The sequence below is a fragment of the Podarcis pityusensis genome (assembly GCF_964106645.2).
Source record: "Podarcis pityusensis genome assembly, chromosome: 14".
NCBI classification, from domain to species: domain Eukaryota; kingdom Metazoa; phylum Chordata; class Lepidosauria; order Squamata; family Lacertidae; genus Podarcis; species Podarcis pityusensis.
Window position 1 is genome coordinate 26,318,043 of NC_138039.1, and position 23,255 is coordinate 26,341,297.

At 48.3% G+C, this 23,255-nt stretch overlaps 1 protein-coding gene across 1 annotated transcript in view; it reads left to right on the forward strand.

Moving 5' to 3' along the window:
• Nucleotides 1-23,255, forward strand: part of RASGRF1 (Ras protein specific guanine nucleotide releasing factor 1) — a 59,127-nt gene that overhangs the window by 31,241 nt on the left and 4,631 nt on the right. The window contains exons 6-23 of the mRNA XM_080981889.1: nt 1,573-1,652; nt 1,921-2,114; nt 2,538-2,647; nt 3,945-4,063; nt 5,141-5,301; nt 7,437-7,500; nt 9,378-9,514; nt 10,753-10,835; nt 11,860-12,108; nt 12,547-12,920; nt 13,192-13,317; nt 13,704-13,874; nt 15,335-15,441; nt 16,182-16,294; nt 17,024-17,084; nt 18,638-18,741; nt 19,082-19,166; nt 21,938-22,135. Coding sequence (XP_080838015.1) covers nt 1,573-1,652; nt 1,921-2,114; nt 2,538-2,647; nt 3,945-4,063; nt 5,141-5,301; nt 7,437-7,500; nt 9,378-9,514; nt 10,753-10,835; nt 11,860-12,108; nt 12,547-12,920; nt 13,192-13,317; nt 13,704-13,874; nt 15,335-15,441; nt 16,182-16,294; nt 17,024-17,084; nt 18,638-18,741; nt 19,082-19,166; nt 21,938-22,135 — 2,536 coding nt within the window. The remainder of the gene's footprint in view (nt 1-1,572; nt 1,653-1,920; nt 2,115-2,537; nt 2,648-3,944; nt 4,064-5,140; nt 5,302-7,436; nt 7,501-9,377; nt 9,515-10,752; nt 10,836-11,859; nt 12,109-12,546; nt 12,921-13,191; nt 13,318-13,703; nt 13,875-15,334; nt 15,442-16,181; nt 16,295-17,023; nt 17,085-18,637; nt 18,742-19,081; nt 19,167-21,937; nt 22,136-23,255) is intronic.

Genomic DNA, 23,255 nt, shown 5'->3' on the forward strand with positions numbered 1-23,255 from the left:
CTTGGAGCACATTCTTTTCCTCAAAGAATTGTGGGCCCTGTAGTTTACCCCACACCGCTTTTTAATTTCCAGCAACCCTTAACAAAATATAGCTCCCAGAAATCTTTGAGATGGGGAAAATGTGCTTCAGATCATGGGACCTGTAGTTTTAAGGGTGCTGAGAATTGCAGCTCTGTTAGGAGAAATGACAGGGATGCGGGTGGTTCTGTGGGTTAAACCACAGAGCCTAGGACTTGTCGATCAGAAGGTGGTTCGAATCCCTGCAACGGGGTGAGCTCCTGTTGCTCAGTCCCAGCTCCTGCCAACCTAGCAGTTTGAAAGCACGTCAAAGTGCAAGTAGATAAATAGGTACCGCTCCGGTGGGAAGGTAAATGGCGTTTCCGTGCGCTGCTCTGGTTCGCCAGAATCAGCTTAGTCATGCTGGCCACATGACCCAGAAGCTGTACGCCGGCTCCCACGACCAATAAAGCAAGATGAGCGCCGCAACCCCAGAGTCAGCCACGACTGGACCTAATGGTCAGGGGTCCCTTTACCTTTACTTTTAAGGAGAAATGACAGTTCGTATGATTATTGGTGGGTGAGTGTGCATTAAACATACAGTATAGTTTGGATGCAGGGCGAGTATCTGTGAGCTACCTTCCTCACTGGATAAGTGCTTGAACATCTGCCATGGATGGCATCACCAGAAATGCAACAGAGCAGTTTGTTCTTGCCACCTTCCCACAAGGCAGGATAATTGCTTGGCTGGTATCCATACTTCCACGTGTCCTGCAGATCGACAGCAGTCTGCCCATCCTAGTCCCTCTGTGGCTGAAGAATCCCTTCCTCTCTCCCAGGAGTGCAGGGATCAGTAGTGGGAATGAATGGGCAGCACAAGTGATGCTTCAGTTTGAAGGAAGAGGGCAATGTTTACTTTGAGCTGCTGTTGAAATATTTTACTGGCTGCCAGATTCTTCTGCTGACAGTCAGGGGCTGGTGAGAACCAGTATCAGATGAAAGGCATTATTGGTTATCTCTTCCCACCTGCCCTCCTTTTTTGTATGAAGACACCTGTGCCCAGACAAAGCACATGGAAACATGTGCACAGGTGTTCTGAGCTGTGTGCAGCAAGACCAGGCTTGTCCGAATGGAAGGAGGCCAGCAGCGCCCAGTTGAGCAGGTTTGCTGAAGAAGATACAAACATATGTTGTGACTACCATGTTAAGTTCTGGCCACCTCACCTTGAAAAGGATATTGTAGAGTTGGGAAAGGTTCAGAAAGGGGCAGTCTAACTGATCAGGGAGGTTTCTACGAAGAAAGGTTGTGGCATTTGAAATTTTTTAGTTTAGAGAAAAGGGGAGTAAGAAGCAACATGATAGAAGTTTATAAAATTATGCCTAACATGAAGAAAGTAGATAGAGATAGGTTTTCCTCCCTCTCTCATAATACTAGGAGTCCTGTGTTTGCAGAGAATAAAAGGTTCATTCTTAAGAACCGAGCACTCACTCCTCGTACTTTTTGAACCCTGGGAGCACCAGGAGGATGCCTAACACAATTGCTCCCCCATCTGATTCATTTTCTTTTCTCTTTCAGTGAGACGATCATGTTTTTACACCAGATCTTTTACCAGGGCCTGAAAGCACGCATCTCCAGCTGGCCAACCTTGGTGCTAGGTGAGTGTTACTCTTTGATCTTTGTTCTCTTCCTGGTACAACAGGAGGACAAGTGTCAACCACAACAAAATGTTGCCGCGCAGAGTTGCTCCTATTCAGCCACGACCTCTCCTCGGATGCTGCATTCCATGCCCTCATTCCCTGTTTTTCCGTACCCCTACAACAACCAGCCCATATCCTGTGCCCACTAGGCTCCAGGATAGAGTCAACAGGGGCTGGCTGCATCTCCTACACCCTCCTCTTCTCACTGTCGCCTCTTTGCTCACAGCTGACCTCTTTGACATCCTGTTGCCGATGCTCAACATCTACCAGGAGTTTGTCCGGAACCACCAGTACAGCCTGCAGATCCTGGCTCACTGCAAGCAGAACAGGGATTTCGACAAGCTGCTGAAGCACTATGAGGCCAAGCCAGACTGCGAGGAGCGGACGCTGGAAACTTTCCTGACATACCCCATGTTCCAGGTGTGGGAGGAAGCAGCAGGTGTCTGTCACAAGGGGGTGCCCAAGACAGCCTCTCTCTCCTTGCCCAAGTGCAAGGAGAAATTCCAGTGTAGATCCCTGGTGCCAGGGATGCCACCCCCAACACAAAAAAGAGGCCTGAGTGAACAAGAGCCACCTTGCCTCACCTGGTGCTCTCCGGACATTTTGGACCAATGCCAATGCCATTTTGGACGTTCTGCCAGTGGCCATACTGAGCTTCCCCCACTTATTCTCAACAGCTATGGGGATTCTAGGGCAGCTCCCAAAAAAAATGCATAAACCAAATAGCTTGGATGGAAGATCCCCAGAATTTCTTCCTGCTGCTTCCAGGTCTTACCTGTGGACTTTTCTGCATTGCATGGAATTGTTCTTCCCCCCTGTCTCACCTGTCTCTTCTTCGCCCAGATCCCCAGGTACATCTTGACGCTGCACGAGCTCCTGGCTCACACGCCCCACGAGCATGTGGAGAGGAACAGCCTGGACTACGCCAAGTCCAAGTTGGAGGAGCTCTCCAGGTGGGGAGATTTGGGAGTTCAGGCTGTAGGGTGGAGGGTGTGGTGTGTTGAATTTTGGGCTCAAATTTTGCCATGAGGTTCTGGTTCTGGAAGGCGAGAATGTAGCCGGGTGCTACGTGACTGTATGTGCACCCCCGAATACTCGCCGCCATCCACGGAGAGAGCTCCCCACAGCACGCTTAGCTCAGCGCCTTAATGAATGCTGAACTTCTCACATTTTTGTATAATTATCACATTGGGGAAAATAAGCCTCCATCTGTACTCCAGCAGAGACACCGTGTTCAGGATGTGTGAAGGGCAGGATGACAAGGCAGCATATGCTATTTTAGAAAATGCTGAGAAGGGAAAACACACATCCCCGAGGAGAAGTTTCAAGCTTGCTTGAGAAACTTCAAAGGCGTGTTGGTCTCGGAGAGACTCCCCGTCTTCGGTTAGACCCAGGACACTTCCACTGGCCAAGGCTTGGCCACATGGGCCAGCTGGTGGGAAAGGGGCTCTTGTTGGGTCAGGCAGAGGAATCATAGAATCATAGAACTGTAGAGCTGGAAGGGATCCAAAGGTCTAGTCCAGCCCAGTACAATGGGGGGTGGGGAGGTGTGAGCATCCTGCCATCTCCTCCCTCCAGCTTAAGTGATGGGGGCCAGCTCTACCATTAGGCAGAGGGAGAGAGCTGCCTCAGGTGGCAGGTGCTGGGAATGTGGGGACTGGCTGAGAGGCCTTAGAATCATAGAACCAGAGAGTCATAGACTTGGAAGGGACCCGAAGATCCATCTAGTCTAACCGCCTGCAACGCAGGAACCCTTGGTAACCCACATAGGCTGCCTGCCATCCTCTACTAAGCTGCCCTCAGGGGCACTGGAGGGTGTTGTCATGTCACCCATCTTGAAATAAGATTCAGCTTATAGAATCCAGTCCAATGAACTTCTGTCCATGGAATGGGAGGGGCGCCATTTTGTCCTTCACCTCAGGCAGATGAATGGCTGAAGAATGGTCCAGCGAGTGACCTCCCCTCTTCCCGAATGGCCTTTCTGTTCTCCTTGGGGTGGAGAGAAGGCACAGAGAACAGCCGCCTCCCCTGAAAACCAGCTTTTCTGTCAACCCTTCACCACAAATGGCTTAAACTGGTGGAATGCTTGCTACACTTGGAACTATGCTGAATGCTAACTCTGTGCCAGGAGCTGTTATCCCCCCCCACCATCTATGGGTCCATTTTCTGGACTAGGGGTGGGGAAATAATATCAGCTGTAGCCGTCCCAATGCAGTTGGCGTTTTGCTGACCTTTTTCCTCTTCCCATAGGATAATGCACGATGAAGTGAGCGAGACAGAAAACATTCGGAAGAACTTGGCAATTGAAAGGATGATAATCGAGGGGTGTGAAATCTTGCTGGATACCAGCCAGACATTTGTCAGACAAGGTAGCTTCCCTGCAGAGGAGAGACAGAGTGGCCTTTTCTAGCCTCTCAGCACAGCACCATTTCCAGGCCATTGCTACCCAGTCACCCCTTTGGTCGGGGCAGACCATGATGGTGCCCTCCAGATGCCGTTGAACTCCAACTCCCATCATTCCCCTGAGCACTGGCTGTGTTAGAAATCATTTGTAGAGTTGGAAGGGACCCCAAGGGCCACATAGCCCAACACCTTGCAATGCAGGAATCATAGCTAAATAATCCATGACAGGTGGCCACCCAAACCCTGCTGAAAAGCCTCCACTGAAGGAGAGTCCACCAACTTCTCAGGTGGTCATTCCATTGCAAAACAGCTCTTGCCATCAAAAAAGATATTTAATGATAGCTATCATACCACCTTTCAAGTCTCCTCTTCTCCAGGCTAAACATACCCAGCTCTCTCAACCATTCCTCATAAGGCTTGGTTTCCAGACCCTTGGTCATCATATTCACCCTCCCCTGCACACATTCCAGCTTTTCAATACAGTGGTACCTCAGTTTATGAACTTAATCCGTTCCGGAAGTCAGTTCTTAAACCAAAACCGTTCTTACACCGAGGCGTGCTTTCTCTAATGAGGCCTCCCACCACCAGTGCCCTTCCACCATTCGGATTCCATTCTTAGACCGAGGTAAAGTTCTCAAACCGGGACACTATTTCTGGTTTTGCAGAGTTGGTAAACCAAATTGTTCTTAAACCGGACTGTTCTTAAACCGAGGTACCACTGTATCCTCCTTGAATTGTGATGCCCAGAATGGGACACAAGACTTCTGTGGACGCAGCCTAGAATTGCATTAGCTTGGGGGGGGGGGGTTGCTAATTAGATGTTGTCTGGGACTGATGGGATTCCTAGAGCACTACAGGTTGGCTCCCCCTACTCTTGAGGAGCCCTCCTCTTCTGTTGGGGAGTGAGAGGGGACGATCCAGTCCAGGGGCAAGCTAATGACTCTTGCCTGCTGCCCCAGCCTGTCTCCTGACAGTGGTGCCTGGGAAGGAAGAATGGCATGTGCCCAGCCCCTGTGACCTAGTGTTTTTCCTCCTCCTCCAAGGTTCCCTCATCCAAGTGCCGATGTCCGAGAAGGGGAAGATCACGCGGGGTCGCCTGGGCTCCCTTTCCCTGCGGAAGGAGGGCGAGAGGCAGTGCTTCCTCTTCTCCAAGCACCTGATCATTTGCACCAGAGGCTCAGGTGGGAAGCTGCACTTGACCAAGGTGAGTGGATGGGAGCAGGTGGCACCTGGCCTTGCAGTGGAGGGCAGTGGGTTTCCAGATACCCCACCCTCTGCCCTCGGAAACCCTCTAAGAAGTTGCTGCAGGAGAGGGACTGTGAGCAACATCGTGGGAGGGATGAAACTAGGACCAAGGTGAAACTGTCAGGCTCCCTTGTTATTTTTGCTATTGAGTGCTGGGTGTTGTTTGCGTAATCTTGTTCTTTTTATAGTATTGCCATGTTGCTTTTTATATGTTATTATATTTGCCATTGTGTTGTTTTGCTCTGTTATTATGACATTATTATTTTTTTGCAATGTTTACTTTTGAAATGCCTTTCTGTTTTCCTTGTCATAAAATGAGTGGCTGGCAGGTGGGAAAGGGATCCATTTCCCACTCTTTGAAGAAGCTCCAGGCTCCCGTCACTCCCCTGAAAACTCCTCTTGTAGGCCACGCATGTCCCGGGAAAGAGACTTCCACAACTCTTTCAGAACATCTCCAGCCACAGCTTTTTTTACACTGTTGGTTTCTACCTTGTGAAGGAAAGCTGAGTGTGGAGTTCCTTGGCTCTGTGGACCCAGGAAGGGGGCCTGAGTTGGACCGCGACACCCTTTCGATCACCTTTGTGAATGAACAGTTTATATCCAAAAATCCCAGGCTGCATGTCACACATACATTTGAATCCCATTATTTTCCTCAAAGGATCCTAGAAAGTGTAGTTTACCCATTGCAGAGTGACAGTTCCCAGGACCTTGAACAAAGTACAGTTCCCAGGATCCTTTGGGGGGGGAATAATGGGCTTTAACTGTATAGTGTTGGCATAGCCCCAGTCAGAAACCGCATGTCAACCCCCCACCCCAGTACAGCTTTAGAAACATTCAGTGGGTGGAGTAATGGAAACCATACATGGGGCATGAGAGGCATTTCTGGTCCAGAGTGGAGAGCTGTGCCTGAGAAAAACTTGCAATAAACCAGGTAAGGACTCTGCAAATTGGAAAGGGTGAAATCTGGCTTGGCCAAGACACCTACTAAAGAGCTTGTGCAAATTGTTCATGTCCCTGGCAGGTGAAATCAAAGGGTAGGTGCTGCCATACTAAAAGAGGTATAAGGGAGTCATTGGAGCACCCCACAATAGCCTAAACTTGGCTCCCATAGGTTCAGGTCAGAGGTCACAAGCAAGAGACTTCAGCCAGGAGATAGAAGCAAAACAGCGCCCAGTAGGCCTGATCTTTATTGTTGCAACAAGACTTCAAACTACCACACAGAAGCAGCAGAGAGAAGCCCCGAACAATGGTTACATCAGTACTTTAAAGTTTCCCAAAGTTTCCCATAATACATTTCCAGAAGCATCATCAAGACATCATAGATATGTCACAGAGATCCAGGCATGCCCCTGTCACTCAAATATAATCTTTCACATGTACTCCATCGCAGTACAAATGAAAGCATTTACAGTTCTCTGGTCCCTAAGTCAAGTCAAATACACCTCTTTGTCTTGTCCGGGCTTCAGCCCTGACTATCACTATTGTGATTGAGATGCTTATCTGTCTGACACTTTTGGGGCAGGATATCACAGGTTATGAAGATGCCTTGGGAAGGCCCTGCAGATATGACTGTACATCTCAGAGATTATTGTGGGCTCACTCACCCCTCCCCTTACACCTCACTTCCCTGGGTCCTAAATGCCATTGGAACTAAGAAGATTGATACAACGGTGTGATTTCTTAGGAATTTCTAAAGTTTTCCCATTGAGCCAGTACATAGATATATTTATCAGTGATTTGGTAATGTGCAGCAGAGGCTCTTTGTCATTGCCTTGTAGTGTAGTGCCAATTCCGCTGATCAAAGGGTGTCTATGGGGCAAGACAACCTTGTAGGTAAACTGGTCCCAAGTTGCTAAGGGCTTTATATACTAATAGAAACACCTTGAACTTGGTCTGGCGTTTGACTTGACACCCTCACTGATGTAGCCAGTAAGTTATAACATCCAAACCTAGAGAGGCAGGTCTCACTAGGCACCACCACCTCCTGCCCCTCCTCTGCCTCCCCAGGTGGAAGGAAAGACCTGCAAGAGAAACAGGGTGGTAAGAACTTCCCGCTCGAGCGGCCCCCTCCTCATACTTCTTTCTTTATTCCAGAATGGTGTGATCTCCCTCATTGACTGCACCCTGGTGGAAGACACAGAGAGCACAGATGAGGACAGTAAGTACTACTCAGACCTTAGGCAAAGTCTACAAACCAGAGTGAGCCTCCTTCCTTGCCCCCTGCAAACTTTGGCCCACCCACACGACACATTTAAAGCAGTACCACACCACTTTAGACAGTCATGGCTTCCCCTAAAGAATCCCGGAAACTGTAGTTTAGTAAGGGTGCTGAAAGTTATTTGTTGTTGTTGTTTAGTTGTTTAGTCGTGTCCGACTCTTCATGACCCCATGGACCAGAGCACGCCAGGCACTCCTGTCTTCCACTGCCTCCCACAGTTTGGTCAAACTCATGTTAGTGGCTTTGAGAACACTGTCCAACCATCTCGTCCTCTGTCGTCCCCTTCTTCTTGTGCCCTCCATATTTCCCAGCATCAGGGTCTTTTCCAGGGAGTCTTCTCTTCTCCAGGGAGTCTTCTCTTCAGTTATTAGGAGTTATTAGGAAACCCCTATTTCCTGCATAGAGCTATGGTTCCAAGACTTCACAGGGGGGGGGGGGATATTGGTTGTTAAATGACTCTGGGAATTGTAGTTTTGTGAGGGGAATAGGGTGGGTGTGTCTCCTAACATCTCTTAGCACCTTTATCCAACTATGGTGCAGATGTGGTCTGAAAATATTGAATTTTCTATGTGCAATTATATGCAATGCTATTCCCATCTGCTCCATCTGCACTATACATTTGAAACTCTATTGTATCAATTTAAACAGCCTTGGCTTCCCCCAAAGAATCCCACCTCCCAGAGCTGCAAGTCTCCTGCAAAACCTCTGGTCATCTAGCAGCTCAATATTGCCGACACTGACTGGCAGTGGCTCTCCAGGTTTTCAGACAGAGGATATTTCCCAGCTCTTGCACCTGGAAATATCACCAAGGAATGAACCCAGGACTTTTTACACACACACACACACAGAGAGAGAGAGAGAGAGAGAGAGAGAGAGAGAGAGAAACTTAAATGTATAACAAACAAGACTAATAAAGTATTCCATCAATTCAAGGGGAGAGGGAGAGGTAAAGAAATGAAAGATAGGAAAAAGAATACAGTATATATATGAGGGCTAGGCATGCTGTGTGTCAGAGCTTTGTCTAAATGTTATGCAGAAGTCTGTAGAGTTGAAAGGTATGTAGGTTTAATTCATGCAAGGTGAACAATAAGTGCTCTCTTTTATACAATATGCATTGCATCTGGACCTTAAACATATAAATTGGTCAGGGAATCTTCTGTGAACATGAAGACAAATTATTTAAAATAATAATAATAATAATAATAATAATAATAATAATAATTTTTATTTATATCCCACCTTCCCCAGCCGAAGCCGGGCTCAGGGCGGCTAACAACAATAAAATAATACAACATTCTAAAATCATTTCATTATAAAATTAATTTAAATCAAATTGATGGCAACCATTGGGCTAGAATTCTGTGAAGATTTAAATGAAATAAAAGAATTTTTAAAAAGAAAGAACCTGCGCCTTTTTCCATGCAAAGTAGATGCTCTGCTTTCCCCACCCTACAGTTTAATTGAAGCTGGCCTATGAAGTGGTTAAAAATTGTATCTGTGAAGTTATATTTTGAAAAATGACTAAATTCCAGTGTGGGGGGAATCACAGATGGTCCCTGAGCAAAGACTGAGCCTGAAGTTGCCAGAGCTATGCAAATGCGGCAGAGATGGCGGCTCCTCTCCCACAAATGGCTGAGGAGGGTTTGATCCTGATGCTGCTCACAAACGCAGCAGTCACTGCGTTGCAGTCTTGGCGTTGCACCAAGGCGGGCCCCAGCGCAGTTATGGTTTGCACCCCCAAAGTTACGCCCACCCACCATCAATCTGTAGTTCACCCTCACAAATCATCTCACTGTTCTGTGCTCTCGATTCCAAAGCAAAAGGATCCGGGCAAGATATAGACCATCTTGACTTCAAGATTGTGGTGGAGCCAAAAGACAGCCCATCCTACACAGTTATCCTTGTGGCCTCATCCAGGCAGGAAAAGGCAGCCTGGACCAGTGACATCAGCCAGGTAAGGCAGAGTCAAGCCCGGGGGAGGAGGAGCTACCCAAATCAAGGTGCCAGAGGATTGTGGGGTGAGGCACATCCCCACCCCACAGGCCACTCTATAAAGGAAGGAAAATATCCAAAAGAAGTTGTGGGGTGTAGCCCAGGAGAGGGCTTTCTCTGAGGCAGACCCTAAGCAATGGAATCCCTTCCACAGGTGCATCTTGCACCTTTATTCTTATTTATTTACTGCATTTATGTCCCACCTTTCACCTCAAGGTGTGAGGTACATGGTTCTCCAACTTATTTAACCCCCACAACAACCTTGTGAGGTAAGTGAAGCTAAGAGATTTGAATTTGCGTCTCCCAAGTCCTGGTCCAACATCCTAACCACTAAACCACACTGGCTTCTGTTATACAGATTTCTTTAGGGGCTCGCCTCTTTGCCCTGGCCTTTTGACACCTGACCTGAGATATGTGTTTTGGGGACCCAAATTCCTGTGGCTGTGATTTTTTAAAACTCTTTTAATGTTGAATTTTAGATGATGTAATCCACCCCAGGACCTGCTAGTGAAAGGCTGTTAATAAATTTAATAATACTATCATCATCATCATCATCAAATGAATCATTCAGTGTGACTATAATCTCCAGACCATCTGGAATAAAGGTTATTCTAAGAATAGTTTGGGATTGGGGGGTGGAGTTTTGAATGGAGCCAGCATGGTGTACTGGTTAGAGCAGGCTTCCTCAACCCTGGCCCTCCAGATGTTTTGAGACTACAATTCCCATCATCCCTGACCACTGGTCCTGCTAGCTAGGGATCATGGGAGTTGTAGGCCAAAAACATCTGGAGGGCCGAGGTTGAGGAAGCCTGGGTTAGACTAGGACCTGGGAGACCAGGGTTCAAATCCCCATGCAGCCATGAAAATCACTGTCAGTCAGTCACTGCCTCTCAGCCTAACCTACTTCACAGGGCTGTTGTGGGGATTAAATGAGGAGGAGGAGAACCATGTGTACCACCTTGAGTTTCTCAGAGAAAAAGGTTGGATAAAAATGCAAGAAATAAACTACCGGTAATAATATTCTTTTTAAGGTGTGAGAATGGGTGGGCTTCCCAGAGTCTACGCAGACATCCAGACACCTCAGAAAGATTCACCAATGCAGAACTCTCTTGCAGAATTGCAGTCCCTTTGCTCTTTTCCACAGTTTGGAATGCAGCTTTCATTCTCCATCCACCTCACGCTTGTATGTGTGTATTTCAGTGCGTGGACAACATCCGCTGCAATGGCCTCATGATGAATGCCTTTGAGGAGAACTCAAAAGTCACCGTCCCCCAGATGATCAAGTAAGTGCCTGAGATGAACGGAGGCACAGGAAGGTAGTTTTCATGGAGTGCTTTTGATGTTGTCGGCTTGCAGTTCTGTTCTCCACCCTATTAGGAGCTGGGGTCCCAGCAATGCAATCCTGGAAGACTTGCCTCTGTTGTGAAAGGGATGTGTGAGCATCCCAGGGCCCTTGCACAACCTTCCCAGACCCCAGTAAGCAAGGCAGAAAGCCTAAAAAGCTCTTTCTGAAGCTGTTTTACCCTGCTCTCCATATATTTATTTATTTTTCAGCTGTGTACCCAAGGTTTCAATCACATAGGTGATCGGCTCTCCAGATGTTTTGAGACTACAATTCCCATCATCCCTGACCACTGCTCCTGTTAGCTAGGGATGATGGGAATTGTAGTCCCAAAACATCTGGAGGGCCAAGTTTGGGGATGCCTGCATAAGTAAATTAGGCGTAAATGGCTGGTCAACTTTATTTTTTAAAAAACTTAAAGCTTTTCCCTTTAGATATGCAATATGTTTTCAAGAAAAGCAATTTGCCAGGCCCTAAGATTCCAGCAATCCAAATTATTAAGATTAAAGGTCTTCTAGAATTTGGCAATACAACTCTGGGCTGAGATGAGAAATAAGTTATTTGTTTTTCAAACCCCGTACCGTTTCCATAAACAAGTTCAAAAGCACTAGGTGGAAAGATGGAGTAACAGTTTATTTAGTTATCAAAGAGATCTCAGCAAACACCTTATCCCTAAACTCAGCCACCTTTGAGCAGTCCCACCACATGTGTTCATAGGTGCTAACTATGGGGCGGGTTGAGGTGTATTCTTGCTTCCTTTGTTTAAAGCGGCTGTGAGCAAGATCCTTGTTGTGGAACAGCGGCAAACAAATAAAATGATGAATGCACAACTGAACCAGCTTACCCTGTTTGTCAGTGAATGCCTGCGTGGGCCCCATGAATATTCTGGTTCCCCTATGTTCTGTGGCCAGAAGGAAATGATGGTTTGCTATGCTGCCGTTTATCTGCATCTTTGCTCTTTCCAGGTCTGACACCAGCTTGTACTGCGACGATGTTGACATCCGATTCAGCAAAACAATGAACTCCTGCAAAGTCCTTCAGATCCGCTATGCCAGTGTGGAACGGCTCCTGGAGAGGCTGACAGACTTGAGGTTCCTCAGCATCGACTTCCTCAACACCTTCCTGCACTCTTACCGGGTCTTCACCACAGCTATGATTGTCTTGGACAAGCTGATCACTATCTACAAGAAGCCCATCAGTGCAATTCCTGCAAGGTGAGTCTTGCAGGGGTGTCACCTCCTCTTCCCCCTGTTGGAGGAGGATACTTTCTCCTGAGAAATGCAAGATGGGCTTGGGGAGGTGAGGCAAAAACACCATGCATGGAGGAGAAGGCTATCGATGACTATTAGCCAGGATGGCTATGCTCTGCTTCCACAGTAGGAGGCAGCAACACTTCTGAAGACCAGTTGCTGGAAACCACTGGAGAGGAGAGGGCTCTTGTGCTCGAATCCTGCTTGTGGGTTTCCCACAGACTTCTGTTGGTCCACTGTGAGAACAGGATGCTAGGCTAGATGGGCAACTAGGTAGATTTCCCAGCAATTAGAAGTTCCAGCCTCTGTAATGCTTGGGGATGGGACAAAGGAAAGGAAAAGGGAAAGTGATATCAGGTGCAGAGAGTCAATGAGGTCTCTTCTGGTTTTGTTGCCCACCAGGTCTCTGGAGCTCCTATTCGCCAGTAGCCAGAACACCAAGCTCCTTTATGGGGAGCCTCCCAAGTCTCCGCGAGCCAACCGGAAGTTCTCCTCCCCACCACCCCTCTCCATCACCAAGTCCTCTTCCCCAAGCCGGAGGAGGAAGCTGTCCTTGAACATCCCCATCATCACAGGTGGGAAGGCCCTGGACCTGGCTGCCTTGAGCTGCTCCTCCAATGGCTACGCCAGCATGTACTCCTCCATGTCGCCCTTCAGCAAGACCACTCTGGACATCAACAAGCTCTACGTCTCTGCCAGCAACTACTCCAACAAGATCTCCGATGAGGGGGATGCGGGCACAGAGAAGCCGGAGGAGACCCTTCTGAACAAGCAAAGTAAGTGATTTCTGGAGGAAGGGGATGTTCCTGTGCAGATCAGGGTCAGGAAGGGAGTAATAAAATTGTAGAACTGTAGGATCATCTAGTCCAACCCCCTGCAATGCAGGTATCACAGCTAAAGAATCCCTGGCAGGTGGCCATCCAACCTTCCAGTCTTAGAGAGTCCACCACCTTCCAATGCAGTCCGTTCCGCTGTTGAACAGCTCTTGCCATCAGAAAGTTCTTTTGTGTGAAATCCTTAAGTGATGCCTCCGCTTGCTCCAACCAGGCCCAGAGACGTCTGTCCGAGAAGAGTCTGACATGGATCCCAACCAGAGTGATGAGGCAGAAACGGAGACCTCGCCAACCAAATCGCCCACGACCCCAAAACTGGTCAAAGGCAAAAACTCCTCAGGTAATGCTAGCAGCCAACGAGAGCCCTCTCCTCCATGAATTTGTCCGGTCTTCATCCAAAGCCATCCAAGTGGGTGGCCTTCACTGTCTCCTGCGGAAGCGAGTTCCACAGTTTACCTATGTGCTGTATGAAGAAGGGCTTCCTGTTGTATAATACGGTGATGAACATCAGCTCTCAGCCATGCCTTTCTGAATACCATTGCACAGACCACTTGAGAGAGGCTGTTGACTCTTGTCGACGGGTGTTTGCCAGTGCAGTTCCTGGGGAAGGATCTGGCCCTCTCTGAGTCTCCTTTAACAGCCAGCAAGTGGGGAAGGAGTCCTTGGGGAGTGTTTCATGCCAGAGGAAAGCTCACTGCGAATTTTCTCTCCCTCTTCCTGATGCAGAATTCCCTTTGTTCTCCTATAACAATGGGGTTGTGATGACATCCTGCCGGGAGCTAGACAACACTCGCAGTGCCCTCTCGGCTGCTTCAGCCTTTGCCATCGCAACCGCAGGCGCCAATGAGGGCACGCCAACCAAAGAGAAGTACAGGAGGATGTCCCTTGCCAGTGCAGGTGAGAGAATGGGAATTCCTCCCCTTCTTGGGGGCCCCACCCCACTTTCTCTGCAGAGAGAAGAGGCCATGGGGACACTGCAAAAGCCTCATTGATTTGCATGCTCCTTTTGCAGGGTTTGTATCCTGAAATGTAGGGCATTAACACTTGCAATGTGCTGCTGAGGGATTTATTTATTTAATATTTGTATATCACTATTATCATGCTTGTGTGTGTGTTTCACAACACCCCACTCTCCAAGCAGAGTGAGGTTCTAGGAGCTTACCCAGAATTTGTGTTTGCTTTGGAATGAAGTATAGCGGAAATTGTGGTGTCTTTATGATATATGGTTTATTTACACATATATACAACCTGAGCCTGCGATGGATGGGTTCACAACATTAACACCCCAAGACGGCCTTGCTTTTCCTATAGCTACAGCCATGGATTCCCACAGAAATCAGGCATGGCTCTTTCTCTCTGCCTTTTCAAGCTGCCCGCTTCCTCCAGCTTTTAGCTCACAAAGCTCAGCTCTCAACTCTGGCCTTTTGCCTTTCTAACAGCCAGTTGAGGGAGTAGAGTCCACCCTTTTGCTATCTAGCACAGAACTATTCCCTTTATTTCCTTAATGGCTCATTTCCTCACCAGGAAGCTGGACTGGCTATTCCAGGACTTAGACAGGTCTTGACATACAGCCTATTCCCCACCCCGTGCCCCCAAGCTATACATATACCGTATTTTCCCATGTATTGGACGAGGTTTTTTGACTCAGAAATCACGTCAAAAACTGGGGTCACCCAATACATGGACAGTGGCATGGGGGGGCGTGGAGAAGCTGCGCGCCACCAGCCAGCTTGTTGGTGGGAGTGCAACTTCCCCCAATGCCGCTGTGTGCGGCAGGTGCTCCCTGCATCATTTCCTGTGTGGCAGTATCAGACGAGGTTGTGCTCCCGGGAGCGCAACTTCCCCTGTTGCTGCTGCATGTGGGAAACGATCTAGGGAGTGTTTCCTGCCCACAGCTGCTTGGGGAGAGAGGCTCAACAACTTTGGGCCATCTCCCCTCGTTTTCCTAAAATTGAGTCCCCCAAAATAGGGGGGTCTTATACAAGGGGGCGCCCTATAGACAGAAAAATACGATATATGCAGTTTCAGCAATAAAAACATAAAACCACACAATAAAAACCATATATAAAAAAGTAAAAACAGACATCAATTAACCATTGTGGGAGGATGTAGTCTTAAACTGGGTGGAACAGAAAAGTTTTCAGCTGGCATTTAAAAGTTGGCACAGAAGGTGCCTGCTAAATCTCACCATCTAGGAGAACTTGGCGGGTCTTAGAAGGCAGGGTCTGGGCAACCCTCCTGACCTCCCAGCTAGGTTGGAGCTTATCCTCCCAGGCATCCCTGCATGGCCTCTTCCCGTCCCGTCCCCTGCTCTGACACTGACTCAGCCTCCTCTGTGCTCCTTGCTCTCCTTCCAGGCTTCCCCCCTGACCAAAGGAATGGTGACAAGGAATTTGTGATCAGGAGGGCAGCGACCAACCGGGTCCTCAATGTCCTGAGACACTGGGTCTCCAAGCACTCCCAGGTAAGCTGCTCCCAGAACAAGTGGAGGCAGGAAGCTGCACTGGTAATAGTTTAATTAATTCAACAGTCCAGTGATTCCAGCTTCTCGAAGTCTGATAGTCATTCACACCTCCCCCGCTACCCCCTTGCCTCTTAGTGTTCCCCCTTGATAACCCTACCATCCCCCAGGGGCCAATGCCGCTGCTCTAACTTGTGAAAATGCAGAATTGATATAGAGGGTGTTTTTTTAAAAAAAACTAAGTCTTATTTAAAGTCGATTTATTGAAATGAGTGAACAGGACTAAGTTAGGCCCATTAATTTCAACAGGTGTACTTTGAATGTAGCTTAGTTGAATAACACCCAAATATTTCTAATTTTGGGATGCGGGTGGCACAGTGGGTTAAACCACAGAGCCTAGGACTTGCTGATCATAAGGTCGGCGGTTCGAATCCCCGCGATGGGATGAGCTCCCGTTGCTCGGTCCCTGCTCCTGCCAACCTAGCAGTTTGAAAGCACGTCAAAGTGCAAGTAGATAAATAGGTGGGAAGGTAAACAGCGTTTCCGTGCGCTGTTCTGGTTCACCAGAAGCGGCTTAGGCATTATGGCCACATGACCCGGAAGCTGTACGCCAGCTCCCTCGGGCAATAAAGCAAGATGAGCGCCATGCTCCCTCGGCCAATAAAGCAAGAGTTGGCCATGACTGGACCTAATGGTCAGGGGTCCCTTTACCTTTACCTTTATTTCTAATTTTCTTTTTGCAGGATTTTGAAACAAACGATGAACTGAAGTGCAAAGTGATCAGCTTTCTGGAGGAAGTCATCCATGATCCAGAACTGCTGACACAAGAGAGGAAGGCAGCAGCCAATATCATCAGGCAAGTTACCCTCCTGCAGATCTGTGGTTGGCTGGCAAGTGAGCTGGCCAAGGGCAGGGCCGAATCCCTGGCCACCTGGCTCCTCTCCACTGCCACACTCAGTGTGGTGTGGGTGAGACTGAGGGTGCTCATAGCCCAGGGTACAGTTAAGCGTTGAGACAATGGGCTGGGCCGGGCCTGTGAGCTGCCAGTTGCCACCACTTAAACTAAAGCAGCTAGCAGTGAGAAGGTGCAGAGGATTCTTCTTGGTAGTTCCTCAGAGTTTGGGCCCAAGAGGGCCCTCTCCCTTATTTTCATTGGTAGCTGCTTAGGTAGGTCTAGGTGGTGGCAACTGGTGGCCCATAGGAAGTGTCCCAGGAGAGGCCTCAGTTGCGCAATTCCCTTCCCACAGAGGTGCATCTGATACCTTCATTATACAGCTTCCAGGGAATGCTGAAGATGCACTTCTTGATGCTGGCCTTTGCCATTTGAGATGTGTATTTCCAGGACCCACCTTATCCCTGTGACTACAATTTGTTTTAGTTTCTGGATCTTAAATTGCTGTAATCCGCCTGGGGCCTGCTGTTGAAGGGTTGGCAGTACATTATTATTTTTAAAAGAGAGGGAGTGATGCTTTACCTAGGCCTTTCCACCTCGATGCAAAGAGGCTTCTGCGGGGAAGCAATGAAAATCTCCCATGTGCTTTGGGCTCTTATATTCCAATGCTGCCATTTTTCTCTTGCACCTCAGGACCTTGTCTCAGGAGGACCCTGGAGACAATCAGATCACACTGGAAGAGATCCTGCAAATGGTAACTGTCCTCCCACAATTTCTGTCCTCCCGCAACTGGGTTGCAACAAAGAGCTGTGCTTATTTTTTATTTCCCTTCTGCCTTTATTTCCCTCCGATCCCTTTGTGTTTTTTGGGAAAGAGATGCTTTCATCGCCCACTAGTGAGCATTTCACAACCCAACATAAATGACGAGAGCCTACTGGGCTTTTTCTAAGTGTCTTTGGGTGGTTTTTGTGTAACTCCCCGGTCGTCATGCAAAGGGGCCATTTTAAGGATATGCCTGCTTGCACCAATGCTGGAAGTTTTGGGGCAAAATTCTTCAACAGCCACTTTAGAAGTGAAGCAGAGAACAGGAATGTCCCTCCTGGATGGCAAGTGGGCAGCCTGCCCAGGAGTCAAGTGGCTTATCTGGGAACATCCTGCACTTTTCTTAGCAAAAAGGAAAAGGAAGTGAGGGCTTTCTAATCCAGAGCCCCACTCAAGACAAAACCACTTTGGGAAATTCCTCCAAAGAGAAGAGCAGAACAGAGTAGATGTCACTTTACTTTGCAAGAAAGCGGAGTAGCAGGAGGCATTTTCATTTGCACAGGAAGTTCCTGCTTTATCCTGAGTCAGATCCTTGGTCCATCTAGGCCAGGGATGGCCAAACTTGGCCATTCAGCTGTTTTGGGACTACAATTCCCATCATCCCTGACCACTGGTCCTGTTAGCTAGGGATGATGGGAGCTGTAGTCCCAAAACAGCTGGAGGGCCAAGTTTGGCCATCACTGATCTAGGCCATATTGTTGACACTGACTGTCAGTAGCCCTCCAGTGCTTCAGGCAGGGAGTCTCTCCTCACCCTTACCTGGAGAAGCCAGGGTTCGAACCTGTGATTCTGTGAAGGGAAAGCAGATGCTCTACCGCTGAGCTAGATCCCTTCCCCTTCTTGTGTGTGCAAAGAGGCAAAACTGGTGCAGAGTGCCAAGCACTTGAGGAGCCCCTTGGAGTGCAGGATTGAGTCTGCATGGAGTGCAGAGTGGCATTCCCCGCCCCCTGCACGTCAACAAACTTCTAAGGTAGGGCTGCCATACATCCGGACATTACCAGGATTTCAAAGGAGGAACTGACATCCAGGGGAGAGAGTCCCCACTTAGAGAGGATCCTCAGCATGAAGCAGGCCTCTGCAGTCCAAGCTCAGCACTACTGTCATGCTGCCTCTTGTTGCTGCCTCATGGAGATGCTGCCACTCTGTGGCACCTGTAACAGTGCCGGTTCTGTGAATCGAAGCAGTCGAATGGGCATATTTGGGGTAAGGCAATTTGTAGGTATTGCCCGCCTGGCCTCCAATATCAACAGGCCTCAGGGTGAGCCCTCTGTGACTCTAGCTGGTGCTGACAACACACACACACACACACACACACACACACACACACACATATGCATAGATGTTCACCCATTGAAGAAGAGGCTGAGCAAGGCCTGGGAGGAAAAGGGATCTCCCCATAGCAGCTCTCTGAGTCTTTGCTTTCTACCAGCAGATTCTGCGCTTGTTGTCTTTGCTTCCATTGAGGGCTGTCTTCTTTCTCTCCAGGCTGCGGGAGTCAAGGCAGAGCCCTTTGAAAACCACTCTGCTTTGGAAATCGCAGAGCAGATGACTTTGCTGGATCACCTGGTCTTCAAAACCATCCCTTATGAGTGAGTCACAAAGAGGCTTCTGTTTTCCTCCTTTCCATCTCTGGCATGTATGGAGAAGGCAATATTTATTTCATTTCATTTCATTTCTCTTCTTTGCCTTTTTCTCCAAAGAGCTCAAGGTGGCAGACATGTTTCCCTGCCCCCCCCCATTTAATCCCCACGGCATCCCTGTGAGGTAGGTTAGGATCCCAATCCTAGGCTCAGATCCTGCTGGCTGGTTTCCCATGGGTACCTCTGGGTATCCACTGTGAGAACAGGATGCTGGACTAGATTTGGCCATTTGGCCTGATCCAGCAGGCTCTTCTAACATTTTTATATTCTTACCACTTTGCATTTTCAGAGAGTTCTTTGGGCAAGGCTGGATGAAGTTGGAGAAGAACGAGAGGACTCCGTACATCATGAAGAACACCAAGCACTTCAATGATGTGAGTTTGGGCTCTAGGGCTCTGAACAGCTTTGGAGGAGCCCAGATGCAAGAGGGACTGCTCCCAATTTGGGGAAGAGGGAGCGGTGTTGCATAGCATTGCAGTCAGTGGGTGGCCAGGCTGGGGCAGTCCTTGTTCCCAGATCTGCCTCTGTGGTGTAGTGGTTAAGAGCGGTGGACTCGTAATCTGGTGACCGGGTTCGCTTCCCCGCTCCTCCACATGCAGCTGCTGGGTGACCTTGGGCCATTCACACTTCTCTGAAGTCTCTCAGCCTCACTCACCTCACAGAGTGTTTGTTGCTGGGGAGGAAGGGAAAGGAGAACGTTAGCCGCTTTGAGACTCCTTCGGGTAGTGATAAAGCGGGATATCAAATCCAAACTCTTCTTCTTCTTCTCAGCCTCACTCACCCCACAGAGTGTTTGTTGTGGGGGAGGAAGGGAAAGGAGAATGTTAGCCACTTTGAGACTCCTTATGGAGAGTGAAAGGCAGGATATCAAGTCTAAACTCCTCCTCCTCCTCCTCCTGCGAGAATCTGGACCTGCTCTCCTTTTCAGAAGGAAAGCACTCAGGCAGAAGTTTGACTTTGGCAGGATTTCAGAGGGTCTGCTTGACATGGAATAGTTGGAAACCTTTGATGTTTGTTCAGTAAATGGCCAACTGGTCAAACCAGTCTCCAGAACCACCACCCTCCCTCTCTCTTCTAAATAGCATTAGCACTTGTGGATTACAGTCAAAGTTTTCTCCTGAGGTGCCGGAAATGCACACGTGGTTGGAAAGGGCAGAGGCAGATGCAGGGGGCAGGGCAGGGATTGTTAAAACTGAGGCCAGGTGAAAATGAAATGCAGAAAAGCAGATGGCCATAATGATATTATGATCATTTCAACCTCCCAGAATTCTCTGAAACTGACCTTACTACTTCAAACTGAGGCTGCCATGTTTAAACTGTTTGGGAGAACCCCAAAGCTTGCCGCACTTTGTGACACTTTCTTCCTTTGTCCTAATAAAAGGTATTATTATCCTACTGAAGACTGAACCTCCATCCCCCTTATTGACCTCCCTTTTTATGCTGAATTACAGTTCAGGGCAGATAAAAGAAAGTCCTCCTTCACACAATACATAGTTAAACTGTGGAACTCACTCCCACAGGAGGAGCTGATGGCCCCCAACCTAGATGGCTTTAAAAAAGGGTGAGGCAAATTTGTCAAGGAGAGGGCTATTGATGCCAACCAGCCATGATAACTATGCTCTGCCTCCACAGTTGGAGGCAATTGCTGGAAACCACTGAAAGGAACAGTGCTCCTTGCTGGTTTCCCATAGGCATCTGGTTGGCCTCTGTGAGAACAGAAGGCTGAAATAGATAGGGTATTGGCCTGATCCAGTAGGCTTTTGTTCTCTTCTTATGTTCCGAGCTATTTTTTGTGGATGGAAACAGGACAGAGGTTTTTATCACATGATGTGTGTAGTAGTAGTAGTAGCAGTAATGATAATGATAATAATAATAATAATAATAATAATAATAATAATAATAATAATATATTTATACCCTGTCCATCTGGCTGGGTTTCTCCAGCTACTTTGGGTGGCTCCCAAAAGAATATTAAAACATCAAACATTAAAAACTTTCCTAAACAGGGCTGCCTTCAGGTGTCTTCTGAAAGTCAGATAGTTATTTATTTCCTTGACATCTGATGGGAGGTGTTCCACAGGGCAGATGCCACTACCAAGAAGGCCCTCTGCCTGGTTCCCTGTAACCTCACTTCTTGCAAACCGCCAGAAGGCCCTCAGAGCTGAGCAATGGGGGTGGAGATGTTCCTTCAGGTATACTGGGCTGAGGCCATTTAGGGCTTAAAGGTCAGCACCAACACTTTGAATTGTGCTCGGAAACATACTGAGAGTCAATGTAGGTCTTTCAGGACCTGTGATATATGGTCTCGGTAGCCACTCCCAGTCACCAGTCTAGCGGCCGCATTCTAGATTAGTTGTAGTTTCTGGGTCACCTTCAAAGGTAGCCCACGTAAAGCGCATTGCAGTAGTCCAAGCTGGAGATAACTAGAGCATGTACTACTCTGGCGAGACAGTCTGCGGGGAGGTAGGGTCTCAGCCTGCGTACCAGGTAGAGCTGGAAGACAGCTGCCCTGGAGGCAGAATTGACCTGCACCTCCCTGGACAGCTGCGAGTCCAAAATGACTCCCAGGCTGCGCACCTGGTCCTTCAGTGCCAGGATGTCTGTTCATCTGGGCACTGTTCATAACGTAATTATCCCCATCTGTACTTTCCTGTGTCCCATTTCTTTCTGACTTCCCTATTTACAATCCTGTGTAAGTGTGTGTAGATAGTTAGGTCGCAATAGACCTCCAACTCTGGATAAGACTTCATGCAGCTGCTGAAAACAACAACAACCTAATGCCATAATGAATTTGTTAGTCAGCTGAAGCAAAACAGCAAACAAGGTTCTTGCTTAAAGATGAACATGGAAAACATATGGATTTCAAACTCTTTACCCATCTTAGTTACAGATAGATGTCCAGTAGGGGGCATCAAAAAAATGTGGCGAAACCCCGGCGACCTCAGTCTTTAGGAGCCAGCCCTGCGGACAAGTTCTGTGAACTCAGAGCCCTGTCAAGTCCATGCATGTGCCCCTGAGATAAAAGCGTATTTGGTTTCCTGTCCTCATCTTTTTGTACTTGAGCTTAGGGCTCTGTGATCCTTTTAAATGGCACACAGGCAGTCCTGATGACCGCTGGGTTGTGCGGTTCCCCTCCCCCCTGCAGATCAGCAACCTGATCGCCTCCGAGATCCTCCACAACGAGGACATCACCGCCAGGGTGAGCGCCATCGAAAAGTGGGTGGCCGTGGCCGACATCTGCCGCTGCTTGCACAACTACAACGCAGTCCTTGAGATCACCTCGGCCTTCAACCGCAGTGCCATCTTCCGCTTGAAGAAGACATGGATGAAGGTGTCCAAGCAGGTGGGTATGCCAGCGGGGAGCACAAGGCAAGGCATATACTCACCATTAGTAAAATTAATGCAATAACAAACACATCTATATCTATCTATCATCTATCTATCTATCTATCATCTATCTATCTATCTATCTATCTATCTATCTATCTATCTATCTACATATCTATCTATCTATCTAAAATCATTCAGGGAAAAGGGTTGTAGCTCAGTGGCTGAGCATCTGCTTTGCATGGAGAAGGTCAAATATACAGTTCCTGGTGGCATGCCCGGGTAGGGATGGGAGCCCCCCCCCCCCAACAAGAACTCTGAAGAGCCATGGCTTCCAGTCAGTGTAAAGCTAGATGGATTATTGGTCTGACTTGGTAGCTTCTGAGAATGCAGATTCCTTCAGAAGCATGAGAACTGGGCACCGATCCATCCAGCCCAGCACAATGACTGCCTTTGTTTGATCTTTGACTTCTGCTGCATGCCAGTCTATGTGCAGAGGCGCATGCTAGCTGTGGAGTGCTGAGATTTTTTTACTATGTAGCCACCCCCCCCCCCCCAGCCACAGCAGAGAGATTTGCTTGGCCTATTCTCTGCAGCTCCTTCTTCCTCCTTTCATCCAGAACTCCCCTGCCAGACCACTTAGGAGGCTCAACTTCCTTCTTTGCTGTGGAACTGAGACCTGGCATTCTCCCCACAGATACTTATCATACACTCAGATGGTTCCTCATAACACAAAAGTGCAGCCAAACCAGATGCAGCAGATTTCTGGCTCAGCTTCAGTTCCTGCAGAGGATTCACATAAAGAATACATTAAGCTGGAACCTCTGTGGTCTTCAGGCAATTTCACAAGTGACCTCCACCCTGTTTTTGAACTTCTGTGTTGCCTTCAGCCCAGTTGTCTCTGTTAGGCAACTTAGCTGTGATTCCAGCATTGCAGGGGGTTGGACTAGATGACCCTTGGAGCCCCTTCCAACTCTTACAATTCTATGATTCTAGGGTTGCAAGCTGGGATATTTGGTACAACTAATTGAATGAAGCTTCCCTGGCCAACTGATATTTGCCCTGCTTCCTGATTTTGATTCCAAACTGCTTTTTGACTTTGCTGGGCCTGCCTCTTCACCATGTTGACCAAAGCG